Source organism: Gopherus flavomarginatus, chromosome 18, assembly GCF_025201925.1.
Source record: "Gopherus flavomarginatus isolate rGopFla2 chromosome 18, rGopFla2.mat.asm, whole genome shotgun sequence".
NCBI lineage: Eukaryota > Metazoa > Chordata > Testudines > Testudinidae > Gopherus > Gopherus flavomarginatus.
The window spans coordinates 23,269,802-23,292,332 of record NC_066634.1 but is presented as its reverse complement, the minus strand read 5'-3'; the positions used below and the strand labels follow the sequence as shown (position 1 = coordinate 23,292,332).

The 22,531-nt window shown below is 56.2% G+C and overlaps 2 protein-coding genes across 10 annotated transcripts in view; one reads left to right on the top strand and one right to left on the bottom strand.

The window, feature by feature from the left end:
- Positions 1-424, bottom strand: part of CATSPERG (cation channel sperm associated auxiliary subunit gamma) — a 48,328-nt gene extending 47,904 nt beyond the window's left edge. For 4 of the 9 annotated variants that reach the window (XM_050928401.1, XM_050928411.1, XM_050928405.1 and 1 more), the window contains exon 1: positions 319-421. The gene's annotated coding sequence lies outside the window, so the exon portion shown is untranslated. Of the gene's footprint in view, positions 1-318 lie in introns of all 9 variants that reach the window. The other 5 variants (XM_050928408.1, XM_050928409.1, XM_050928403.1 and 2 more) reach the window with 4 other exon arrangements.
- A 55-nt stretch (positions 425-479) lies between these two features.
- PSMD8 (proteasome 26S subunit, non-ATPase 8) lies at positions 480-8,739 on the top strand. The gene is made up of 7 exons (XM_050928617.1): positions 480-651; positions 3,099-3,171; positions 3,587-3,689; positions 4,951-5,116; positions 5,727-5,827; positions 7,212-7,323; positions 8,059-8,739. The coding sequence occupies exons 1-7, from the start codon at positions 496-498 to the stop codon at positions 8,194-8,196; spliced, it is 849 nt and encodes a 282-aa protein (XP_050784574.1). The 5' UTR covers positions 480-495; the 3' UTR covers positions 8,197-8,739.
- The last annotated feature ends 13,792 nt before the right edge of the window (positions 8,740-22,531 follow it).

Genomic DNA, 22,531 nt, shown 5'->3' with positions numbered 1-22,531 from the left:
CCCAACATGATCATGCCCTGTGCCTCCCTATGATGTCACATCCCCTCACAACATCACATCCCTCCTCCTTCCCCTGTCACATTCCCATATGACACCAGCCCATCTCCCCTCATGACATCACATCCGCTCCCCTCAGGGTATCATTCCCCCCTCTTTCCTGCCCAGTGACGTCACATCCGCGCCCCTCACGATGGCGCCTCATCTATCCACGTGACGTCACGTATTTCATTTGCCTGACGTCACACACAGCCCAAAGACGTCACAGACCCCAAGGCAAATGACTAACCGCTTTCGCTCTGCGCGCGCGCGCCGCCCGACCGTTTTTGCTGACGTCAGACGCCGCGCGGGGTTAGATCAGGCGGCTTCGTTGTGCGTCACCGAGGCGCCCGGCCGCCCTGTTGGCTGCTGGCCGCGGTTGCCATGGCGGGCGGCGGCCGTAAAGCAGCGCGGCGCCGGCGGCCGTAAAGGGGGCGGCCCCGCGGCGGCTGCCGACTCATGGCAGCGATGGCGGCGGCCGGGCTGGTGGTGAACGGGGCGGACGCGGCCGCGGGGCTGAAGGCGGCGGCCGGGATGTACGAGCAGCTCAAGGGCGAGTGGAACCGCAAGAGCCCGAACCTCAGCAAGTGCGGCGAGGCGCTGGGCCGCCTCAAGGTGCGGGGGGGGCGGGGCTGCGGGGCGGGGGGGAGCTGAGAGAGAGGATGGGGTTGGGGGGAGCTGCGGGGCGGGGGGGAGCTGAGAGGGAGGATGGAGTTGTGGGGAGCTGCAGGTCATGGGGGGAGCTGAGAAGGAGGATGGGGTTGGGGGGAGCTGGGGGTCGCGGGGGGAGCTGAGAGTGAGGATGGGGTTGGGAGCTGGGGGTCGCGGGGGGAGCTGAGAGGGAGGATGGGGTTGGGGGGAGCTGGGGGTCGCGGGGGGAGCTGAGAGGGAGGATGGGGTTGGGGGGAGCTGTGGGGTGGGGGGGAGCTCAGAGGGAGGATGGGGTTGGGGGGAGCTGTGGGGCGGGGGGGAGCTGAGAGGGAGGATGGGGTTGGGGGTCGCGGGGGGAGCTGAGAGGGAGGATGGGGTTGGGAGCTGGGGGTCGCGGGGGGAGCTGAGAGGGAGGATGGGGTTGGGAGCTGGGGGTCGCGGGGGGAGCTGAGAGGGAGGACGGGGTTGGGGGCATCTGGGGGTGCAGGGATAGGGATCCTGATTGGGAAGGGGTTTTGGAGCTGGGAAGTGGGCTGGAATCCCCTGAATGTGGGGAGGAGGTGTCGGGTCTGGACTCTTCCCCCACCCCCCATGGTGCTGGCTCATAGGGATGGGCCGCTCCTCTGCCGAGGGGGAGGGTGGGGACTGTTGTGCTGCTGGAGGGGGAGCCGGGGAACCCAGCAGTGGGGGCAGGGGAGAGAAATTCTGGAATCTCCTAGTGGGGCACAAGGGGGAGCCCGGAAGCCTTTAAGTTGGAGTGATTGGGGTGCCTTAACAGGGAACCGCCCACCCCACTTTTCCCCATTGAGGGCCCTGTTGTGCCCTAGGGGCTGGCATCTCTCCATCTCCTGGGTTCATCTTTGCTCCTCTGTACCACCTTCGGCTTCACCCCTGTGATTTTGCCACTGCCCCAGTGGAGGACAGGGTAGGAGGCTGGTGGGGCCCCTTGTCAGTTTTTGGCAGCGTGCTTGCCCCTACAGAGTAGTGAGGCTGGATGGCAGGCAGGCAAGGGAGAATCGGACTGCGGGTTAGTTGGGGAGAGGGAAACATCATCGAGGAGGCAGTAGAAAAGAAGCCCTCTTGGGGGGGCAGCCTGTCTTGAACACATGGGGTCCAGGCAAGAAGAATAATGTGGGCATCCAGTGTGTTGTAAAATCCTCTGGCCCTGGTGTGGCTGCTGCTTCCTGGACAGAGTCTGGGTCCCAACAGAATACCCTGTATATCCTGTGTTTCTGTAGGGTCCCTTGGACCAAACGATCCCAGAACACTGCGTGGAAAGTCCACTGAAATGCAGCCACCTCTGGGGTGGTAGCTGTTGAGCGACCCTATGGCAGGGCAGCATGGTAGCTTAGGACGTGGGAGGTGAAGAAGAATCCTGTATTGGACTGAGGGCGAGGAGAATTTAGGGAGGCTGAGATGGAACTTGGAATCTGAGGTAGAACTTGGCTCAGCTGATTCCTTCTTAAAATACGTCTGAGATATTTGGTGAATGATCCTCAAAGTACCTTTTTTCCAAGGAGACTTGGCACCTTTGTCTCCATCTGAGCAGGCCGGAGCCTAGAGCTGTAGCCCTGTGTCAGAAATGGGGTGGGGGAGAGAATTGTGGGATCCTGCAGGAGGTGGGGTTGGTGAGTCAGAAGGTGTTGTCTGCTCCCCACGGGCCATTTGTGCCTTAATATTTACAAATCTCTGCACAAGTGCTGCTGTCGTGCCCGCTGAGTCACTAGTGAGCCCAGTGCACAAGCATCATGCTAAGGTAGGATTGAGGCAAACCCAAGGTTGGGGCTGCCTGTTAAAGATCCCAAGGGACTGTTTGTAAGAATTGGGGTGTTTCCCAGGTTGGATTTCAGACAGGATTACTGTAGTGCTGGTAAGTGACTGTAGCGTTCCACCCCAGAAGTGGCTGACGTGAAGGAACCCCTGGTATTGCTGTAAGCGTTTGAGGCTTAGGATTATTCCGCAGAACTGAGCACTTTGAAGAGTCCAGCTGTAAACAGAAAGTTGTTCTGCACCTCAGCTGTAGCAAGGCTGGTGCTCCTCCATAAGCGTGTGTGTGTTAAAGCTTCAGTTGACCATAGTGCTGCTGAAAGGGGCTAGTTGAGCGATACCAAAGGCTGCTTTGCCCTCAGGACGGCTACAGCCAGCGTAAGCATGCCTGCCGTCCACCCCCTCCGCCAAGAGGGGCCCCACCTGGCAACTGAGTTGCCGAAGACTCTGGTGTACTCAGCCTTAGCCTGCCAACCAGTTGTGTGGAGGGAGTCTCACGTGGTGGCCACCTGGGCTGCAAGGAACTGGAGTGATCCCCATCGCAGGAGAACACGTTCAGGCCCTCACAGCCCTTGGTGGACTGCTAAGTCTTGGTTGTCCTAGCGTCCGGTCTTGTGTAACGCGTCTCTGCTTTTCTGTTCTAGCTAGCCCTGCTGGAGCTCAACTTCCTGCCTACTACAGGCACAAAACTGACGAAGCAGCAGCTTATATTAGCCAGTGAGTATCATCTCTGCCTTCCCTAGAAGGAGCTGGTCCTGTCGTGTCTCTCCTACCCTTCCTCCCCCCGCCCCCCAATAGCAGGCTGTGCAAGCTTAGCTGCAGTTTGTATCTGTGTTGCATGGCAAATGGCCAGAATGCACTGGGTCTGATAGCCTCCTGACTGATACTTCTAGTGAAAGGGCAGACTCCCCTGATGAAGGGGGCTGGCTGCAGTGCTATATGTGGTGGTGGTGGTAGTTTCCTTCCTGACCATGGGCCCCTGGCGAATGAGATTTGTTCAGCCCTGGTGTTGTTGCAGTGCTGTGAATAGATAAGGGAGCCTTTTGAGATCTTGGTCAGGCGAGAAGCCCCACTGCCTGCTCTCCATTAGTCAAGCTCTCTTATTCTGCCTTTCTGTCTCTCTCTGTGCCAGGGGATATTCTCGAAATCGGAGCCCAGTGGAGCATCCTGAAGAAGGACATCCCATCATTCGAGAGATACATGGCTCAGCTGAAATGCTACTACTTTGACTACAAGTGAGTGTCGGACCCCTAGCGTCTTGTAGGGTAACCACTGACCCCTGTGGGGTGAGAAGCGTTCCCATCATACGACACCCAGTTGTACTGACCTCCTTAGACCTTCCTTGCTGGTAGTGTGAATGCGCCTGGTTTGGTTCAGCTAGCCTGGTATATTGGATGCCAGTGGCTCCTTTGTTCCTAAATCCTGTCTCCTGCCATGCTGGATTGGATCCTGGTGGCGGCTCTGGTCCAGTCTCCTGCTGCAGTGAATGGCTCAGATCAGTGGGCCCTCTAGTCAGGGAGCCCGTCTCTGATAGCAGCCCGGGAGGGGTGCCCCAAACAAACCCATTGCATGGGCACAACACAACTAGCAGCACCATGCTGTTCCCTGGGAGCGATCCTTTCTCAGTCCTGGCAAGTCTCCCAGATATCTTAGTTCTCTTTTAATAATGAATGTTCTAAATGGATGCAAAAAGCCAAACAGAAAAACTGAATTAGACCGAACCAAAAGCTTCCTGCTATCGCTCAAGGACTGTGTTGACATAATGCCTGTTGAGTGAGAAAACATGGGCCCGGAATTAATAAAACCAAAATTGGTGTGTTGGAAACTAGTCCTAATTGGTGGCCAAATTAATGAGGGGATGGGCTATTCCACCCATCATTCTCTTTTTTGGTCCTTAAAGAAAGCGATGGGGGTAGAGGAGAAAAAGGGGGGAATAAGCAAAAACAGACAGAGGCTATTGGAGCGAGCTTCATCATAGCTGGTACCCCTAGGCTCCTCCATCCTGCTCCTGAGAGATGGCTGGGCCAGGGAGAGAGGCCAGATAATATCAGCACCTCTACCAGCTGCTGGAGCCCAGCCACTGCCTGGGGTAAAACAGGATCAGACTTTAGCAGCAGCGGTGGCAGCTCCAGCACATCTCAGCGAAAATCTTTGCTTTTCCCAGAAAGGACCGTTACCACCTTTGATAGCATTAAAAAACCTGGCTGAGTATCTCATTCCTTCTAAAAACTCTCCGGCTAGAGGCAAAGGGACCAGGGGATGCTGCTAGAATGGAAAGCCTTATTTAAAGCTTTACATTTTCAAGGCTTTCAAGGTTTTTCCTTTTATCTGTACCAGAAGGTTAACAGGCTGCTTAATGGTGTATGTGCCAGGGTACTAAGCAGGCTGGGCTCTTGGGATCCCTACTCCGGATCCTTGTTTAGTGTTAGACAATGACTGGGTTCTGTTAATATCTTTGGGCCTCTACTGAAATTCATACACCGCTGTTTCTTGTAGGGATGAGTTGCCGGAGTCCGCTTACAAGCATCAGCTGCTAGGACTGAACCTGCTCTTCCTGCTGTCCCAGAACCGCGTGGCTGAGTTCCACACCGAGCTAGAGAGACTCCCAGCGAAGGACATCCAGACCAACGTGTACATCAAACACCCCGTCTCACTAGAGCAGGTAGCTCCCGCCGCGGCCTGCTCATCCCGCTGCTGGCCCTGCCACTGCAGCGTTGCTGGCCTAATCCCTTTCTGCCCATGGTTTTGGGTTACCATTGTTTGTTGGCCTTTCTAGCCTACAGTGGGCTGGGATCAGGGCGTGGCTGTCCCCCTGAATGGATGGGAGCCATCCAGCCAAAGCATGAGGGGTACTAACACAAGTAGCAGCTGCCTGGCAGCAGTGAGCCAACAACCCAGCCTGGAGCTAGGGAACACGGTGCTGCTACAGCTGCCAGCTTTTTGGATGAGCTGTAAAACAGGCCCTGACCACTTATGAAAGATTCCCAGCATGCTCTTGGGTAGAACTGGAGCATTTCCTCTCAAAATATAGTGCCATCCTGCTTTTCTCGCTGTTTCACTGAGTCCTAGCTTCTGGGCCAGTGTTGTTGTGCACCGTTAAACAGCAGCCACGCTGCAGCCTAGAGGTGGTCGCATCTTAGTGGTGGGTGGAGGCATGTGTGTGCATGGCATAACTCCATTGGGGAGTAAGGTTAAAGTGGGCCTGGCTCCAGGAGTGACTAAGCCAACCCCCAAGACAAACACCTTGAATCTCTGCTTCTCTCTCGGGCTAGTATTTGATGGAAGGCAGCTACAACAAAGTGTTCCTGGCGAAAGGCAATATCCCTGCTGAGAGTTACACTTTCTTCATCGACATCTTATTGGACACCATTCGGTGAGTCTTTCTTTTCCTATTGGCTGCTTCGATCCACCCTCAACGTGGGCTGTTAAAGAGAAGCCATTAAAGGGAACCCAGAGCATGCAGGAAAGAACCTAATAAGATGAAGAGCAGCTAACAAGCTAGGGCATCGGTGTCTTGCCATCATGAATCAGTCCAGAGGAATTTATTTTCCCATTGGAACGTGTTGGGGAAATTGGAATTTTTCTAGGTGGTTGCAAGGTGCACGCTGCTATGGAAGTGGCTTCTCTTCCGTTAAGTGTATTATGGTAGCACTGAGGTGCCCAAGTCACGGATCACTGTGCTAGGAGCTGTACAAACACAACGAAACCCCTGGTCCTAAAAAGCATAGCTGCTGTGAAGCAAACTCACCTTGGAAATAGCATGTAATACATACTTCCTGTAACCTCCTAGCACTTTCCAAATCACCATCCCCTCCAGCCCAGCACATGCCCACAGCCTAGAAAGGGCTAACCTCAGGGAGCCCAAGCATGGAACGATTTAGGATCTGAGAAAGTTAGGAGCGGCTGGAATGCAGGGGTGGACGGAGATCCTTTCGACTGGAAAGTACTTTTCCATAACTGTGTGAATCCTGCCACAGCAGTATGGCGAAGATTCTCCTAAGTGCCCACTGATTCTGGGTGACCCACCTGAGCCCCCTTTTCAAAGGGCCCTTTAAAGTATCTGTCCATATCTGTGGTGTTTTTCTGGTCCCTTTTACCATAGTGTCTGAGCACCTCACAGGCTGTAATGGATTAATCCTCACATCCCCCCTTCTGGCAGGGCTGTTACCCCATTGTTACAAATGGAGAAACTGAGGCACTGAGCGATTGAGTTCACGCAGCAAGTCTGTGGCTTGCGTTTCAGCCAGAAACTGGGTCAGGAAGGGATTTTTTCCCCCTTCTCTGGTGTGGGGTGTGGGTTCCTGGCCTGGTTTATCTGGGTCTATCTCAGTCACTTCACTGCCATTGCAGGGGCCTTGGGCACTGATGCCTCCTCTGGCACACAATAGTTTAGTCCTCTATGGGCTGAGATACTTTGGTCTCATTTTGGCATGTGCTGCTGGGTGGGGCTGATGGCCTGTGCCAGACAGGTCAGACCAGCTGATCTAGTGGTCCCGCCTGCCCTTACCCTATGATTGACTCAAAGGAATTGAATGCCAGTTTCCTGAGTCCCAGGCTAATCCCCTAACCACTGGGCCATCCTTTCTTGTCTCAAGTTGGGCTCTCCAAATCATCCCGTGTGTGAGAGCCTCTTGGCCTAGCCGCCCTCCTCCCCACCTGTAGAAATCCAGAAAGCCCACTGAGTTCTGTTGCTGCTATATGTCTCGTGCTGTTTTCGAAGGCATAGGTCTAACCACCTTGTTTCCCTTTGGTGTCAGGGATGAAATTGCTGGCTGCATCGAGAAGGCTTATGAGAAAATCCTCTTCAACGAAGCCACCAGGGTTCTGTTCTTCAACACCCCCAAGAAAATGACGGAATACGCCAAGAAGGTATGTGAGCCGTTGTCGCTGAAGAGAACCCCCTTGTCAGCCGAGCTGTGGCCGTGTGGGCAGCAGAGTCTGACTTGCTGGCTTTGTTGACAAGTCCATTTCTGCTACTCTTTATTCCCGCTAGTCCTCTAAAGCTGCCACAGCTTTGGCAGGCTGAGCCAGATTTGAGCCTGACTCGTACAGTGGCAGGATGGTTAGCCAGTAGAGCTGGTGGGAATACAGGGCTGTTTGTTTTTTCCCCACAAAACACTTGGGCCAAAACCTTCTATTCGAAACCTGTGCCACAGTGCCTCATGGGAGTTGTAGTTCACCAGTCTTTTGCTCCTGGCCTCTGTGGACCAGGAATTCTGGCTGAACTACATCTCCCATGATGCACCACTATCTCCCCTCTTGGTAAGGAGTGGTGAATTGCAGGAGTACCTGGCTGTGGTGTATCATGGGAGATTTAGTCCAGCCAGACTACTGAGCCATGAGCAGTTCCCCCTGTGATCCCTGATGCTGACATAGAAGCCAGGACGGTGGTTCTTAAGATCTGAAATCCCCATGGTGTAACCTATCTGGAAGGGTTGAACTGGCTGGGATTCTGGCCTGCACCTCCAGGAAGGTGGAAGGGTTTCAAGCCACCCTCTGAAGAGGAAATAATGCACCGCAGCGAAAGCCTTGAAACCGATAAATCATGAGAGGACTTGAAACTCTTAAAATTCTAATAAAATGTTCTTTTTCCCTTTATTTTAGCGCGGTTGGGTTCTGGGTCCACACAACTACTACAGCTTCAGCAGCCAGCAGCAGAAACCCGAAGACACCACCATCCCGTCGACAGAGTTAGCTAAACAAGTCATTGAATACGCCAGGCAGCTAGAAATGATTGTCTAGCTGAGCTCCGCCAGGACTCTTTCCTCACCCCTGCCCTGGTCCCCTTGTTGTTTTAGTGTCTTACTCCTGTTCCCAGTAACCTGTTCATTTTTAAAACTATTTAAAAGGTTTCTCCGGGACAGAACAGTTACAAATCGTGAGCAGCCAAGCTGCCTCGTTCCCTTATGCAGACATATATGTCCCGTGAGCAGGGAGGGCCTTAAGGGGCCACACTGCTGTGGGCTTCTCTCATTCGTCAGCATGGGTGGAGGGCAAGACCCTTTTAAAAACCCTTCTAAACCCAAACTCTTCTCCATGTGGTGGACCCACTTTCCAGCCCACAGCCATTAACACCCGTGTTCTGGATGCTGTGATACGGGTGATGGTCTCTATTCTACCCGCCTCCATCGAGCAGGGTAGAAGGGGCATGTCAGATTCTAGTCAACAAATGGTTAAGCAGCCCCCAAGAGCCATCATTAAAGTGTGTTTTGCTTCATGTTCCCTGCTCCAGTTGAGTCATTTAAAGGGACTGTGTCAGTTTAAATAAAACAATCGTTTCTTGTACAGATGCATTTCTTCGGTTGTGGTAGCATGGGAACCCCCTGAACTTAACACTCCATAACGTTAAGGTTGAAGAGAGTTGGGCACCCAGTTAACGTGACTAGAAAGCAGACATCTAACACTTTTGGTGGCTGTGAAAGGTTAGCCTGGAAATCTCTGCTGCTCCCTGTTTGATCTTGTTTCTCTGGGCAATGAAATGAGACTCTAGAGGAAGGATGGACTGGGGGTTAAGGTGTTGGCTGGGAGGTGGAAGACCCAGGTTCATTCCCTGCTGTGCCACAGAATCCCTCTGTGACCTTGGCCACTTCACCTAAATACACCTTTTGAGGTGCTGGGCCTCAATTCCCCCTTTAAAAGGGAGATCACAGCACTGCCCTGCCTCAGGGGTGGTGCGGGGCTCTGGTACTATGGTGACAGGGACCATGTAAGTACTGGAGACAGCTAGGCCCTTTCTCGGTGTTCTCCAAGGCTGTAGGATTTGGTTACATCAAGCAGAGGGGCATGTTTATAGCCAGACAGACTGGAGGACTGTTTTTGTGGGATTTAAAAATAAAATAAATATTGGAAATGTTTGTGTTTGTAAAATCTTCTAGAGTTAAAACCTAACCCCCCAGCAGTCCTGGCTGGCTTCCTTAACAGTGTGGCAATCTGGCTCTGCCCAAAACATTCCCATCGGGAATGCCAGACCTTAGCTTGCCCCCTCCGAGTTAAAACACACGAGTTTCAGCTAGTGCCCCTTTGCTGGGCCAGTTTCCTAGAGCTGATGCCTTTCTCTGTTTTTCACATGACTAGACAGAAGGGAGGGGGTTTGTGACCAGGCCACAGGCCTCTGTCTTCCCTTGGAATTCAGTATCAAATTCAAGCGCAAGGGGCAGTTGTCTTAATTGTTCTGAGAGAGGGTGCTAATACCCTGGCAGGGGAAAGCTGCATGCATCAGATTACAGCCTTGGTTCGTGTAGGGGCTGCTGTGTCCAGCTGCAGAGCTCCCAGGGGGAGATTGTACATGGCTACATCCACCCGGCATACACGGGGGTGAAGGCCAGACACCACAGGAGCCATCCCCAAGTGCGCACCTTGCCCAGGCAAAAGCTGGTTACTCCACGACTGAATTTCACCTTGAGTCTGAAGATGATTGTGAGCTGTCATCATCATTAACAGAAGGGGAACAAACCAGCCATCCTGCTCCCTGAGAGGCCAGTTTCGAAGGACCTTTCGTTCATTAGCTCCCTGTCTCTCTAAAGCACCTTTGCACGGGCACCTCTGTCACTCAGGTACTGCTGTCTGTGGTTGCAAGGGAGCAAACACAAATTGCAGCTGTTAAAGGTCAGGTGTCCTGCTGAGGCAGAAACATCACTGAAGGGAGCAATGCAAATGTTTAACTAAACTTTGGAACTCACCCCTATGTGGAAGTAGCGAGGCCCAGATGTTAGCAGGATTTTCACAGCATGGACCCAGCAAAGCGGGTGTGAAATGTTACGTGGTCAGAAGTCACACTTTTTGCACGGGTGTCAGTGACTGCACCGGAGAACTGCTTCCCGCTCCCCTGAAGCTGTTGCATGATGCTGCAAAGAAAAAATTCAAATTTCCCTCCCCTCCCCCCATTTTTCAGTGACATTTAAAATGGAAAATGTGACTGCTAAGGAGGTAAGTTCATTTGGCATAGGGCGTTGCTCCTTGGTCTGTGTTTGTACTAGCACAGCTGGGTCCTAGCGGTCGTAGCTAGCAGGTGTGGGACTGAGCAGCTGAAATAATAATGCCCAGCTCTTATCTAGCACTTCTCAGCAGTAGCTCTCAAAGCGCTTTTCAGACTTTAATGTATTTATCAAAGCCTCCCAGCGGGGGAGAAATCTGGTATAACTATCATAGGGGTAGCGGGGCACGGTGCCCCTGGCAACTGGGCCGTTATTCTGGAATAAAGTCACTTAGCCTGGAATAACTACTCTGCTTTTATTCTGGAGCAGCGCCCACACCGTAGAGTGAATAGCAATAGCAGAAGAACTATTTTTCTATCTTTGTGCTGGGAAATCTCTCCATGTGGACACATGCTTTGAAAATTCAGGCCCTTTTCAAGATCATAACCCAAAATGCAACATGAGGCCTGATTGTTTAATATAGAGGTTTGCCCTGGGCCGTTGCGTTTTCCCTCTTTGCTGCTGTGGCATGCTGCAGCTCTGTGCTGCTGCTGCTTCCTGTGGGGAGAACAGCTGGGACTCCTGCGTAGGCCATGCAGGAACTTGTGCTGGGCTGAGAGGTGGTTTCAGCAGGTGGGGGACAGCAAGACTGGAGACTGCCCTTGCCTAGAGCTGGGCGCAGCTGGGCAAGCTTCTACTGGCTGGTTCTGCGAGTGCTCCTCACTCCCAACACACAGCCCCAGCTACGCTAGTCCTGGGCCCCAAAATGTCCCCATTGCACCGTTCCTGTCTGGTCGGTTCTGCCAATGCACCTTCAATGCCCATTCCAGCACCTCCCACTGGGGGGTCCCATGCTTTGTGGTGTCTGTCAGCCAAGCGCATTGCATGCACCTGGGGATCCTCCCAACCCTTCATTCCCTCCACAAGCCCCCCGTGTACCACCCTCCATTACCCCTCTATTTCAAGGACTGCCTGCACCGCCCATGTCCCCAGGGACTGTGTGCACCCCCATCTTCCCATGGCATGGGCTGTATCCCCCATGTCCTCTCCCGCTGCCCCCCCAGGGCCTCTGTGTCCAGCCCTTCCCCTTCCTTGTTCTCCCCTCACCAGGGTTTCTGTGTCATCATCCTCCCTGACATGGCATCATAAGGGGTGAGAATTGCCAGGGGGCTGTTTCCACCCACTTTAAGGCCCCTTTATGTGGCTCAGTGGGGCCACTGTAGCTGAGAATCAGGTCAGCTGTCTCTGGGCTAGGAAAGTCACGTGAGGAGGAAATCACCCAAGAATCGTCCAGCCTGCTGCTGCTGCTCCCACGCAGATGGGTGTGTGAATGAAGCCAATCCACAGAGCTGGCCCAATGCGGTTTATTGATGGGAAAACTGGGGGATTCTCAGTCGTCGTCTCCTGTCTGCTGCTCGTATGAATCCAGGACGAACCTGGTGCCGGCAACCAGCGATCCAGCCAGGATGGCAGTGGAGACCCAGGGCGGCTCAGCCAGGTGGTTGGCGGAGGGATTCAGCCTGCATTGAAGGGTTAAATGAGAGAACAGGCAGGGGCAGTAGTTTGGGTAGGGCGGGAACTGTCATCGCTGGTCTGTCCCCAGGCACACCCCCCCCACCCCCCAGTTCCACCACCTCTGGCAGTTTTTTCCATTCAGGGCAATGTTGGCAACCACACATTTTTGCCAGTGGAGCTGCCTCTCCAGCAGGATGGTTTGCCAGTCAAGCTCTATTGGCAAAGCTTTCCTGGTGCAGGCCTGGTCCCACTCCCCATCAAGCCGGGGTGGTATCGCCAGGATCAGAGTGCTAGAGACAGGCCAGACAAGATTTCTGCTCCCCAGCTATCGGGGGGCTGCTTGGCCGGCTAGGCCATTGTACAGCAGTCCAGGCTGCTTCTCTGCGAGCGTGTGGCTTGAAGGGATTGCTAACGGGCTAGTGAGCCTTAGAACGTAAGAACGGCCATACTGGGGCAGACCAATGGTCCAGCTAGCCCCACATCCCGTCTCTGACAGCGGCCAGTGCCAGAACTGTAGGGGACTGGCTCCCTGACCATCCTCCTGCTCAACTCCAGCCAAGCTCCATGGTGGCTGAAAACCAGAGCTATCTCAGTGTGTGAAATTATTTACCTGGGATTTTCAGCCATGACCCCCCTGGGCTGGATCTGAACAGGCGACCTAGAGGTTATGGGTTCCTCAGTCTCCAAGGCCCAGATCCTCAGGTATATAGGCACCTACCTCCCATTGGCTTTGAGGATGTGGGCCCGGGTCACTGACTCTCCTCCTTATGGAGGCAGGGCTGGGAGCAGCCGGCTCCGAGCGCTGAGGGTGTCTGGGATCCAGACCTCACGCCCACTCACCACGCAGAGATGTTCCTGGGCAGCTTCCTCTGATCCTGGTGCTTACAGTAACACTTCCTGGGGCATGAATCCATGATCTGGAATGGCGGCCAGTGGCGAGTGGACGCCTGGGGCTTGTCGTGCGAGCCATCTGGACCCTGCTTTGAGGCTGCGTCCTGGCAGGGCTCAGCTGGGGCAACCTGTGGCTCCGGGGTTTCCCGCCCCTGCCTCTGCAATTTGATCTTCTGCGCTTTGGCCCTTGGCTGTCCGTGGGCCTTGAGCTTCTCCTGTGGCTTCTGGACGGGGCTAGCTGCCACCTTGGGCTGCCACATAGACCGGGGATGCAGCTTAGTTGTGGCCTGTTTCCTTGCCTTCGGCCTGACATGGCCAGGCGCCCCTTTGGAGGCGCTGCTCTGCTCCAGTGCTGCCTGGCGCTGAGCTCCCATGGGGCAGGAGGAGCGGGGAGCCACTGGGCACGTCTGCACCAGAGGGGCAGGAGTGGGAGGAATGGCCTCCTGCCCAGGCAGGGCCATGAGCTGGTCCTCTCCTTTGCCAGGCTGGACTGCACTGGCGGCTACAGCCCCTCCCGAAGGCAAGGCAGGTGATTCTGGCGTGGGTAGACCAGGAGCCCTCACTGGTGGATTTGCCTCTGGGGACGGTGTCTCTGGCTTCCGCTGCTGGGTCGTTCCAGTTTGTATTAGCTGCTCCGGCTCCACCACGAAGGCAGGGCTAAGTTGAGGGGGTTCTCCAGGAGGTTCTCCGTTGGGACCAACGTCCTTCCTAGTGTCGTCAGCCAGCCAGGCCCTGATGGGCTGCGGGTGGCCCTCGTCCTGCCTCAGCTCATCAAGCTTGGGGCCATTGCCCAAGAAGGACGCCAGCCGAGACACGTCTGATCCGAACCTGGGGCTATTTCTGCTCTGGCCTTTGCGCCGCTGTGGGTACGGGGTGGGCACTCTGGGCTTTTGACCCTCCAGGCTCCTGAAGTTGAAGGAGGTGAGGTCATCCAGGATCTTGACCAGATGCAGCTGCTGCTTGGCCTGGCTCTGGGGCTGGGTGGTGGGTGAGGCCTGCTCCTTAGTGCCCATTTTCTGGAACTGCTCCAAAAAGGCCTGGGTCAAGGAGCTGAGATCCTCCTGATCTCTCCTCTCCAGCCCCTTGACCGACGGCAGCTTCTCAGCCACCTTGGGTGACCCAGAGACACTGGATGGGGCCTTCTTCTGGGGACACTGCTTCAGGGCGTCAGCATAGGAGATGCCGGAGGAGATCAGGCCGGCCCGGTGCTTTATCGCCTTGACACTAGGCGGCCGCTGCCCAGGCTGGATGGTGACCTTGTACAGGAAGCTCAGGCCATGTTCCAGCAGGGCCTGCACCCCCTCTGCGTTCACCCCATCCTCTTCACTCCCCGGGGGCTCCTTTGCTCTGCTGCCCCGGGTCTTGGCCTGGCCGGTGGGCGATTGACAGGGACTGGCAGGTGCCTTTGAGTCACCATGGCTGCCAGGGGAGTCTTCCTCATGAGGCGGGGGCTGTTTCTTCCCTCCTGACATAGCCGGGGGCTTTGGGAGAGCTGTCCTGGTCGGGTTCCTTTCTGCCGCATCTTTTGGCCCGCCCTGGTCACTGGGGTTTGGAGCATCCGAACGGCCGGGGTTGTCCAGGACTGAACTCTGTGTCTGTGTCTTGGTCAGGGCCGGCTGGCTGCAGCTGTCTGGTCCCGACGTGCCCTTGGGCATGCCGATCCCCTGCGCCCGCTCCAGCAGCACTGGGGCAGCGGCACTCTTGCCTAGAAGGTCGCCCTGGCCTCCTTGCTTCATGATGGAAACGGTCTCCCCTTTGCTCTTCCCCTTGGGTGCTGGCTTTTTGGACCTCAGCAAGTCTTGCTCGGGGGGCAGGTTTTGAGACCTGGATGTCACCTTCTGGCCCTTGGGTTCCCCTTGGTGGGTGCCTGGGATGTCCAGTGCCGGGCTCGGCTCTGTGGCCAAGCTGGCATTGCCACTTAGGCAGCTCAATCCGGCTTCCTCTGCCTTCCCTTGCCCCAATTCCTGAGCGGAGTCATTGTCTCCAAGGCCAGGATGTCTGCTGAGGCTGCTGGAATTCTGAACCCACACGGAAGGCAGCTTGGGCTTGGAGCAATTCTTGCAAATCTCTGAGGAAACCGCCTGCTTTTCTCTTCTCCCCGGCTCTCTGTTGAGTGGCTGGGAAGGCTCTTTCGCTGCCAAGGTTTCGGGAGGAGGCGGGAGGGCTCCCGATTCGCTCCCGGCCCCGCTTGGCGTGCCAGCCAAGCACCCGTCATCCGCTCCTGGCTTGCCTTTCTTGTCTTTGCCCTGCGCGAGGTCTACGTCTTGGGATGCTTCCGACTGCACGTTGCCCATTTTCAAGGTTCATCCTGTGAGCGGGAGAAGAGAGAATGACAGCGCCGCCTAGCAGATGAAGACTCGGGAGGTGTGCAGTCGAGTCTCACCTCTGCCACTGGCCTGTCGAGTGACCTTGCCTAAGTACTGTAGATTCTCCTCTCCAGGCTTCTGCTTCCCCTCCCTGCCCTTGTCTAGTTAGATTATTAACTCCTGATCTAATGGGTCCCTTCTGGCCATAAGCTCTGTGAAGCTTGTGGGCAGAGACTGTCTCTTCCTAGCACAATTGGGCCCGGAGGGCTGGTTATTTATCTGTCCACCAAAGGTACTTATATGAGCCCTGTCCCACTGTATCTGAGCTCCTTGCCATCTTTAATGGATTTAGCCTCACAACAGCCCATTGTATAGATGGGGAAACTGAGGCACACCATTGCTAAGACCCAGATCCTCACAGGGATTTCAGTTCAGTAGGAGTTAAGGCCCCTAAATCTGCGATAGAGCAGAGACTCAAACTCAGGTCTCCCAAGTTCCAGGCTCTCGCTCTAATGCTTGGGCAACCCTTCTTCTCTTGGGCGGAGCAGATACGCCCTTCTGGAATATACACCAGAAGTTCAGTGCTAGTAGAAAACCGTTCCAGCTGAGCACCTCAAACAGAAAGAAGGGCACATTTTTAACAGGAAAGGCAATTCACCCGTGGAACAACCTACCAAGGATTAAGGCGGATTCTCCATCTCTGGCCATTTTGAAATCAAGACTGGCTGTTTTTCTACAGGATCAGCTCTAGTTCAAAGAGGAATTAATCCAGGGCAGTCCTATGCCCTGGGCTATGCAGGAGGTCTGATTCCTGGCCTTAGACGCTATAAACAGTAATGAATTATGCCACCCAGGTCACAACAGCCACCCCCAGTTTAAGAGGGGGGAAATGGGGTGCACCAACTTGCTCAAGAGAAGAGAGTAAAACTGTCACCCAAGTACTATGAGACAGTAGGAAGGTTAGACACAGAAGTGGGGCAGGATCCGAAGCCTATTCAAATCCAGGGGAACCTTTCCATTGACCTCAGTGGCAGAGTCACAATCCCCAGCGTTGCTCATTTTGCCTTATTTCAAAGGCAGATTTTTAAACTAACTCCCCCTAGCAAAGGGGATTCCTGTTATTCTTATTAGGTATATTACGGTAGCTCTTGGGAGCCCCAGGCATGGACCAGGACCCATTGGCTACTAGGTGTATTATGGTAGCACCAAGGAGCCCCAGGCATGTACCGGAACCCCACTGCGCTAAGTGCTGTACGAATACACAATAAAAAGACGGTCTCTGCCCCACAAAGAATTTACAGATGGGGCTCCACCCCTGGTTGGGGTCCAAGGGATATTTTACAAAGAGAAACTTTTTAGAGTCAATGTGGGGTTAAAAAAAGAAAGTTCGATTCTACCCTAAATACACTGGTGTCGCTCAGGAGTGACTATACTGCAGCCAAGTTACACTGGTCTAAACCCAGCGTAAGGGAAACGATAATCAAGCCCCATATAGAATCATCACAGGAGCTGGTGAAAGATAGGGAGGCAGTGTTGCCTAGTGGATAGAACCCTGCCCTGGGAGTCAGGACACCTGGGTTTTATCCTCAGCTCTGGCTTTCCTGGATGCCCTGGGGCAAGTTACGTTCCCTCTCTTGTGCTTCAGTTTCCCCATCTGTAAAATGGGATGAGCATTTTAGGGACAGCGAGTGTTTTTGTACAGCACTTTGAGCTCTCCTGACGATATAAGCTAGGGATTGTTATGGGCGATTAACACCCTAGATTGTTCCAAATTAAAAATCTAATTTCTTCCCCCACCTCCTATTCTCACCTTTCTTCAAGCCACGTGTTTTTTAACCCGAGGAGGAGGTGGTGGTTTGTCTGTTGTTTGCATTTCTCTTTGCTTGGTAGAGACTTTGTGTCTCAGGGCTCTCCACGAGGGGGCTGCTGAGCTGCATTGCCAATGGGGGGAGGAAGGTTACTTGTTTACAGAAAGAAGTTTGGTGATTAAAATTAAATGTGGCAACAGTTAGGCTGCTGGCATGCCGGGACCACCAGTCGTCACCCAGACCCCTGTGGTCTTTTCCTTGTACTCCCCTGTCTGTCTCCACCCGCTGTCTCTTGTCTTACACTTACATTGAGAGCCCTTTGGGGGCAAAGCCCACGTGTGTGTTGTGTGTTTGTTCAGTGCCAGAGATTCCTAGGCACAACAGTGATACAAATAAACAATAATATAATGGAAACAATTTCTGCTGAGGCTTAGGTTTTGAAAAGCTGGTTTTTAACCAACCCCTCCACCCCTCATGTTAACCCATATTTGACCTTTTAAATATTAATCTGAATTATTATGAATTTATTGACTCCTATTATGTGTATGCTAGCCCAACAGAGATGGGGAACCCACTGGGACGGGCGCTACAGGGTAAGAGACAGTCCCTGCCCCCCATGAACTTACAAGCTAAAGAGACAAAGGCTGGGAGGGGAAACTGAGGCACAGAGAGGTGAGGGACATGTTCCAGGGCACCCAGCATGTCAGTGACAGAGCTGGGAATAGAACCCAGGAGTCCTGAGTCACTGAACGCTAATTATTATTGGATCATTCTATAAGTCTGGCTCTCCAGCCGCCTTCTGTCTTGACGCCAGGGTTGAAAAAGCTGCAGACTAGAATGCCACCTGCTGGTGAATGCACACACCCCCTCCCCGGGTAAGAAATGTCTTTTCCTCCAGCCTGAGCGAGCTGCCTCTGCCCCCAAACCCAGAGGGAAACAGCCTTGGAACCACCCCCTAACTCCAAGCTTAATGCTTCCGCTGCCTGCCACCTGGGTGCTGCCCCAAACGCAGACTGCCTCCCACTGACTGCACCCAGATCCCTGCCCTGGCTCATAACCTCCGACCCCTCTCCAGGGAATGTCCCCTTCCTGCCCCAACAGAATAATGTCCCCGACCCCTCCCTCAATCAATCAATGCCCTCCAACCTCTCCCCCAGTTACTGCCCCAACCCATTCCATCCGACCCCTCGGCCAGTAAATGACCTCTGACCCTCCCCTCCAACCCCTTCTCTGGTTAATACCCCCTAACCCTTCCCCAGTTAATGCCCCTGCACCACCCCTCTGACCCCTCCCCCAGTTAATGCCCCTGCACCACCCCTCTGACCCCTCCCCCAGTTAATGCCCCTGCACCACCCCTCTGACCCTCCCCTCCAACCCCTTCTCTGGTTAATACCCCCTAACCCTTCCCCAGTTAATGCCCCTGCACCACCCCTCTGACCCCTCCCCCAGTTAATGCCCCTGCACCACCCCTCTGACCCCTCCCCCAGTTAATGCCCCTGCACCTCCCCTCTGACTCCTCCCTCAATTAATGCCTCTGACCCCTCCTCTCTGACCCCTCCCCTCTGACCCCTCCCTCAATTAATGCCTCTGACCCCTCCCCTCTGACCCCTCCCTCAATTAATGCCTCTGACCCCTCCCCTGTGACCCCTCCCTCAATTAATGCCCCTGACCCCTCCCCTGTGACCCCTCCCCCAGTTACTGCCCCTGCACCACCCCTCTGACTCCTCCCTCAACTAATGCCCCGACCCCTCCCCTCTGACCCCTCCCCCAGTTAATGCCCCTGACCCCTCCCCACTGACCCGACCCCACCCCCGCGCTCACCGCAGGGAGCGGCCGGGTCGGGCCGGAACCGCTGGGAGCCTGGAACCCAACGGCCGCGAGTCCCCCTCGAGCCCCGCCCCTCAGAACCCCCGCGAGCCCCTCAACCCCCCTTCGAACCCCCCGCGTCCTTCGAGCCCCCAACCCCCCTTCGAACCCCCCGCGTCCTTCGAGCCCCGCCCCCCTTGGAACCCCCCGCGTCCTTCGAGCCCCGCCCCTCAGAACCCCCGCGAGCCCCCCAACCCCCCTTCGAACCCCCCGCGTCCTTCGAGCCCCGCCCCTAAGAACCCCCGCGAGCCCCCCAACCCCCCTTCGAACCCCCCGCGTCCTTCGAGCCCCGCCCCCTCAGAACCCCCGCGAGCCCCCAACCCCCCTTGGAACCCCCCGCGTCCTTCGAGTACCCTCAGAACCCCCGCGAGCCCCCAACCCCCCTTGGAACCCCCCGCGTCCTTCGAGCCCCCCCTCAGAACCCCCGCGAGCCCCCAACCCCCTTCGAACCCCCCGCGTCCGAGCCCCCCCTCAGAACCCCCGCGAGCCCCCAACCCCCTTCGAACCCCTCGCGTCCTTCGAGCCCCGCCCCCCTTCGAACCCCTCGTGTCCTTCGAGCCCCGCCCCTCAGAACCCCAGCGAGCCCACCGCCCCCCGACACCCCTTCGAACCCCCTGCGTCCTTCGAGCCCCGCCCCCCTTGGAACCCCCCGCGTCCTTCGAGCCCCGCCCCTCAGAACCCCCGCGAGCCCCCTGCCCCCAACCCCCCGTCAAACCCCGCGTCCTTCGAGCCTCGCCTCTCAGAACCCCCGCGAGCCCCCCCACCCCCCTTCGAACCCCCCGCGTCCTTCGAGCCCCGCCCCCCTTCGAACCCCCGCGAGCCCACCGCCCCCCGACACCCCTTCGAACCCCCCGCGTCCGAGCCCCCCCTCAGAACCGCTGTGAGCCCCTCAACCTCCCTTCGAACCCCCCGCGTCCTTCGAGCCCCGCCCCTCAGAACCCCCTAGAGCCCCCCCACAGCCCACTTCGAACCCCCCCGCGTCCTTCGGGCCCCGCCCCCTCAGAACCCCCGCGAGCCCCCTGCCCCCAACCCCCCATCGAACCCCCCGCGTCCTTCGAGCCCCGCCCTCAGAACCCCCGCGAGCCCCCGCCCCCCACAGCCCCCTACAACCGCCCCCGCGTCCTTCAAGCCCCGCCCCTCAGAACCCCCACGAGCCCCCCGCCCCCCACAGCCCCCTACGAACCCCCCCGCGTCCTTGAGCCCCGCCCCTCAGAACCCCTGCGAGCCCCCCACAGCCCTCTTTGAACCCCCTGTCCTTCAAGCCCCGCCCCCTCAGAACCTCCTCAAGCCCCCCCACAGCCTGCTTCGAACCCCCCGCGTCCTTCGAGCCCCGCCCCTCAGAACCCCTGCAAGCCCCCCCACAGTCCCCTTCGAACCCCCCGCGTCCTTCGAGCCCCGCCCCTCAGAACCCCTGCAAGCCCCCCCCAGTCCCCTTCGAGCCCCCCGCGTCCGAGCCCCGCCCTTCAGAGCCCCCCACCCCTCACAGCCCCTTACGAACCCCCCTGCGTCCTTCGAGCCCCACCCCTCAAAACTCCTGCAAGCCCCCCACCTCCCCACAGCCTCCCTTCAACCCCCTGTGTCCTTCGAGCCCCTCCCACTCAGGACCTCCGCGAGCCCCCTGTCTCCTCACAGCCCCCCCAGTCCCTCTTCAACCTCCCACGTCCTTCGAGCCTTGCCCCCTCAGAACCCCCTCAAGCCCCCCGCCCCCTCACAGCCCCCTGTGAGCCCCTCTTAGAGCCCCCCATGTCCTTTGAGCCCCACCCTCTCACAGCCCCCCCGCAAGCGCCCCCCGGGACCTCCCATGTCCTGTTAGCTCCACTCCCTCAGAATCCCCCACACCCTGTGAGCCCCCTCTTTCAGAGCACCTGCAAGTCCCCCACCCCCTCAGGCCCCCCATGTCCTTCCAGCCCCCCCTCCGAATCCCCACAAGCCCCCTACACAGAGCCCTCCTGTGACCACCCCCATCAGAACCCCCCTGCCACTATAGCCTCTCTGCAAGCCCCTCACAGCTGCCCTGCCCCCTCAGAATCTCCCCTCACTGGCTCCCCCACCCCTTCAGCATCCCTTGTGCACCACCCAGGCCAGAGCCCCCCCTTCATGCAACACGCCTGGGCCAGAGCCCCTCCTTTGGTCCTCCTGGTCCAGAGTCCCCCTTCATGCAACCCCCTCCCAGGCTAGAGTGCCCCCCTTCCATGCAGCCCCCAGGGCACAGCCAGCCCCCGCCCCTCCCCCATGTATCCTCCCCACCTCTTGGGGGGCAGAGTTGCCCCTCATGTGACTCCTGCTCAATTCCAGTGTTGCCCACCCACTGCATCCCCTGGTCCCTCTCCTTGGGGGGCAGGGTAATCCTTCCCCCAGCCAGATGCAGACCTCCCCCCGGTATCTTCATCAGGACCAGTTACCACCCCCCAAAAATTTCCTCTCCCCAAATGCCAGATGTTGGTGAGGAGGGGGGCAACACAGCACCTCTGTCTGCCCTTCCTGGAAGATGACTCCCGCCTTCCAGGTAAGTGCACCCCCTTTTGTTCCCTCACAGTACAGACACCCCCATCCCAGGACCAGGTGCATCCCCCTATACAATGAGACTGACCCCCCTGAAGTCCAGTGCAGTCCCCCTGCATCTGCCCTTCCTTGGGCACCAGGGACGGGAAATCCCTCACCCAGTGAAAAATCCACCCCTTCCAGCCAACTACACCCTGCCCCCCCCCTCCCCAGAACCATGTCCTCCACATTACACAGCCCCCGGGGGCTGTGCATCCCCCATACAATGAGCCTGCTGCCCCTGCCCCCCGCATCCCATGCAACCCCCAGGGCACCATGGACAGAAGCTTTCCACCCCAGCCAAGACCACAGCTTGCTCCTGAGCCTGGGCAGGCAGAACTGCTAACTGCCGTGAGGTGTTAGTTGCATACTGGCTGGGCTGGGGGGCCACGTCAGCCTGGCACTTGTGAGGCCGGCCTTGGGTTCTCTGCTCTGCTGTACACCGCGACCAGGTCCTTCAAGCCCAGATTTTTAAAGATATTTAGGTGTTGCAAGGCCTAGAGGATTGGATATAGGCTCCTAAGCGCCGACACGATAATGAGATACAGGCTCCTGAATCTGCAAGGTATTGACACCATTTAAAATCTGGGCTGTAACCTTGTTGTGGCCTCGGTTTCCTCATCTGTACAATAGGGATAATAGATCTGTCCTGCCTACCAGGGGCATTGTGGAGCTAACAAGAGTAACGATTGTGAGGTGCGCAGGTACTGTTGGGGGGAGGAGGAATGTGTAATACAATGTCTGTACTTTGACCCATCAAGCTTTTACCTCCAATCGAGGATATTGCAGATTATGTATTCCTTATGTCACCCGATCTTAAATCAAATTTTGCACTCTCGATAATCTGATAACCAGAAACTTCTATGCTTAAACTCTGTACTGGTCACTTTTTTTAACATCATCTTAATAATTTTTTTAAATCCCTAACCCTTATCGGTAGATGTTGATACTGATCTCCTTTGTGAAGTGCATTATTGTCCCTGTTTCATGGATGGGGAAACTGAGGCACAGAACAAGGCAGTGACTTGCCCAAGGTCACCAACCAGGCCAGTGCTAGGAATAGAATCCCGGTCTCCTGCCTCCTCATATAAGAACTGTGGGTAGATAGCCAGATTGTCCCGGGCAGTGTTAAATGCCAGGCTAAATCCTTTGCCCCCTCGAAGCACACACCTGTGAATCCATGTAGTTGCCCAGTAGGAACATCAAGTCCCACTCATTTATCCCTCTCCCAGGGCTT

Coding starts and splice junctions, on each gene's coding strand:
- PSMD8 (XM_050928617.1), top strand. CDS start 496: ATGGCAGCGATGGCGGCGGCCGGGCTGGTGGTGAACGGGGCGGACGCG. Junction 3,172..3,586: donor GCAGCAGCTTATATTAGCCA/GTGAGTATCATC, acceptor TCTCTGTGCCAG/GGGATATTCTCGAAATCGGA. Junction 3,690..4,950: donor TGCTACTACTTTGACTACAA/GTGAGTGTCGGA, acceptor TGTTTCTTGTAG/GGATGAGTTGCCGGAGTCCG.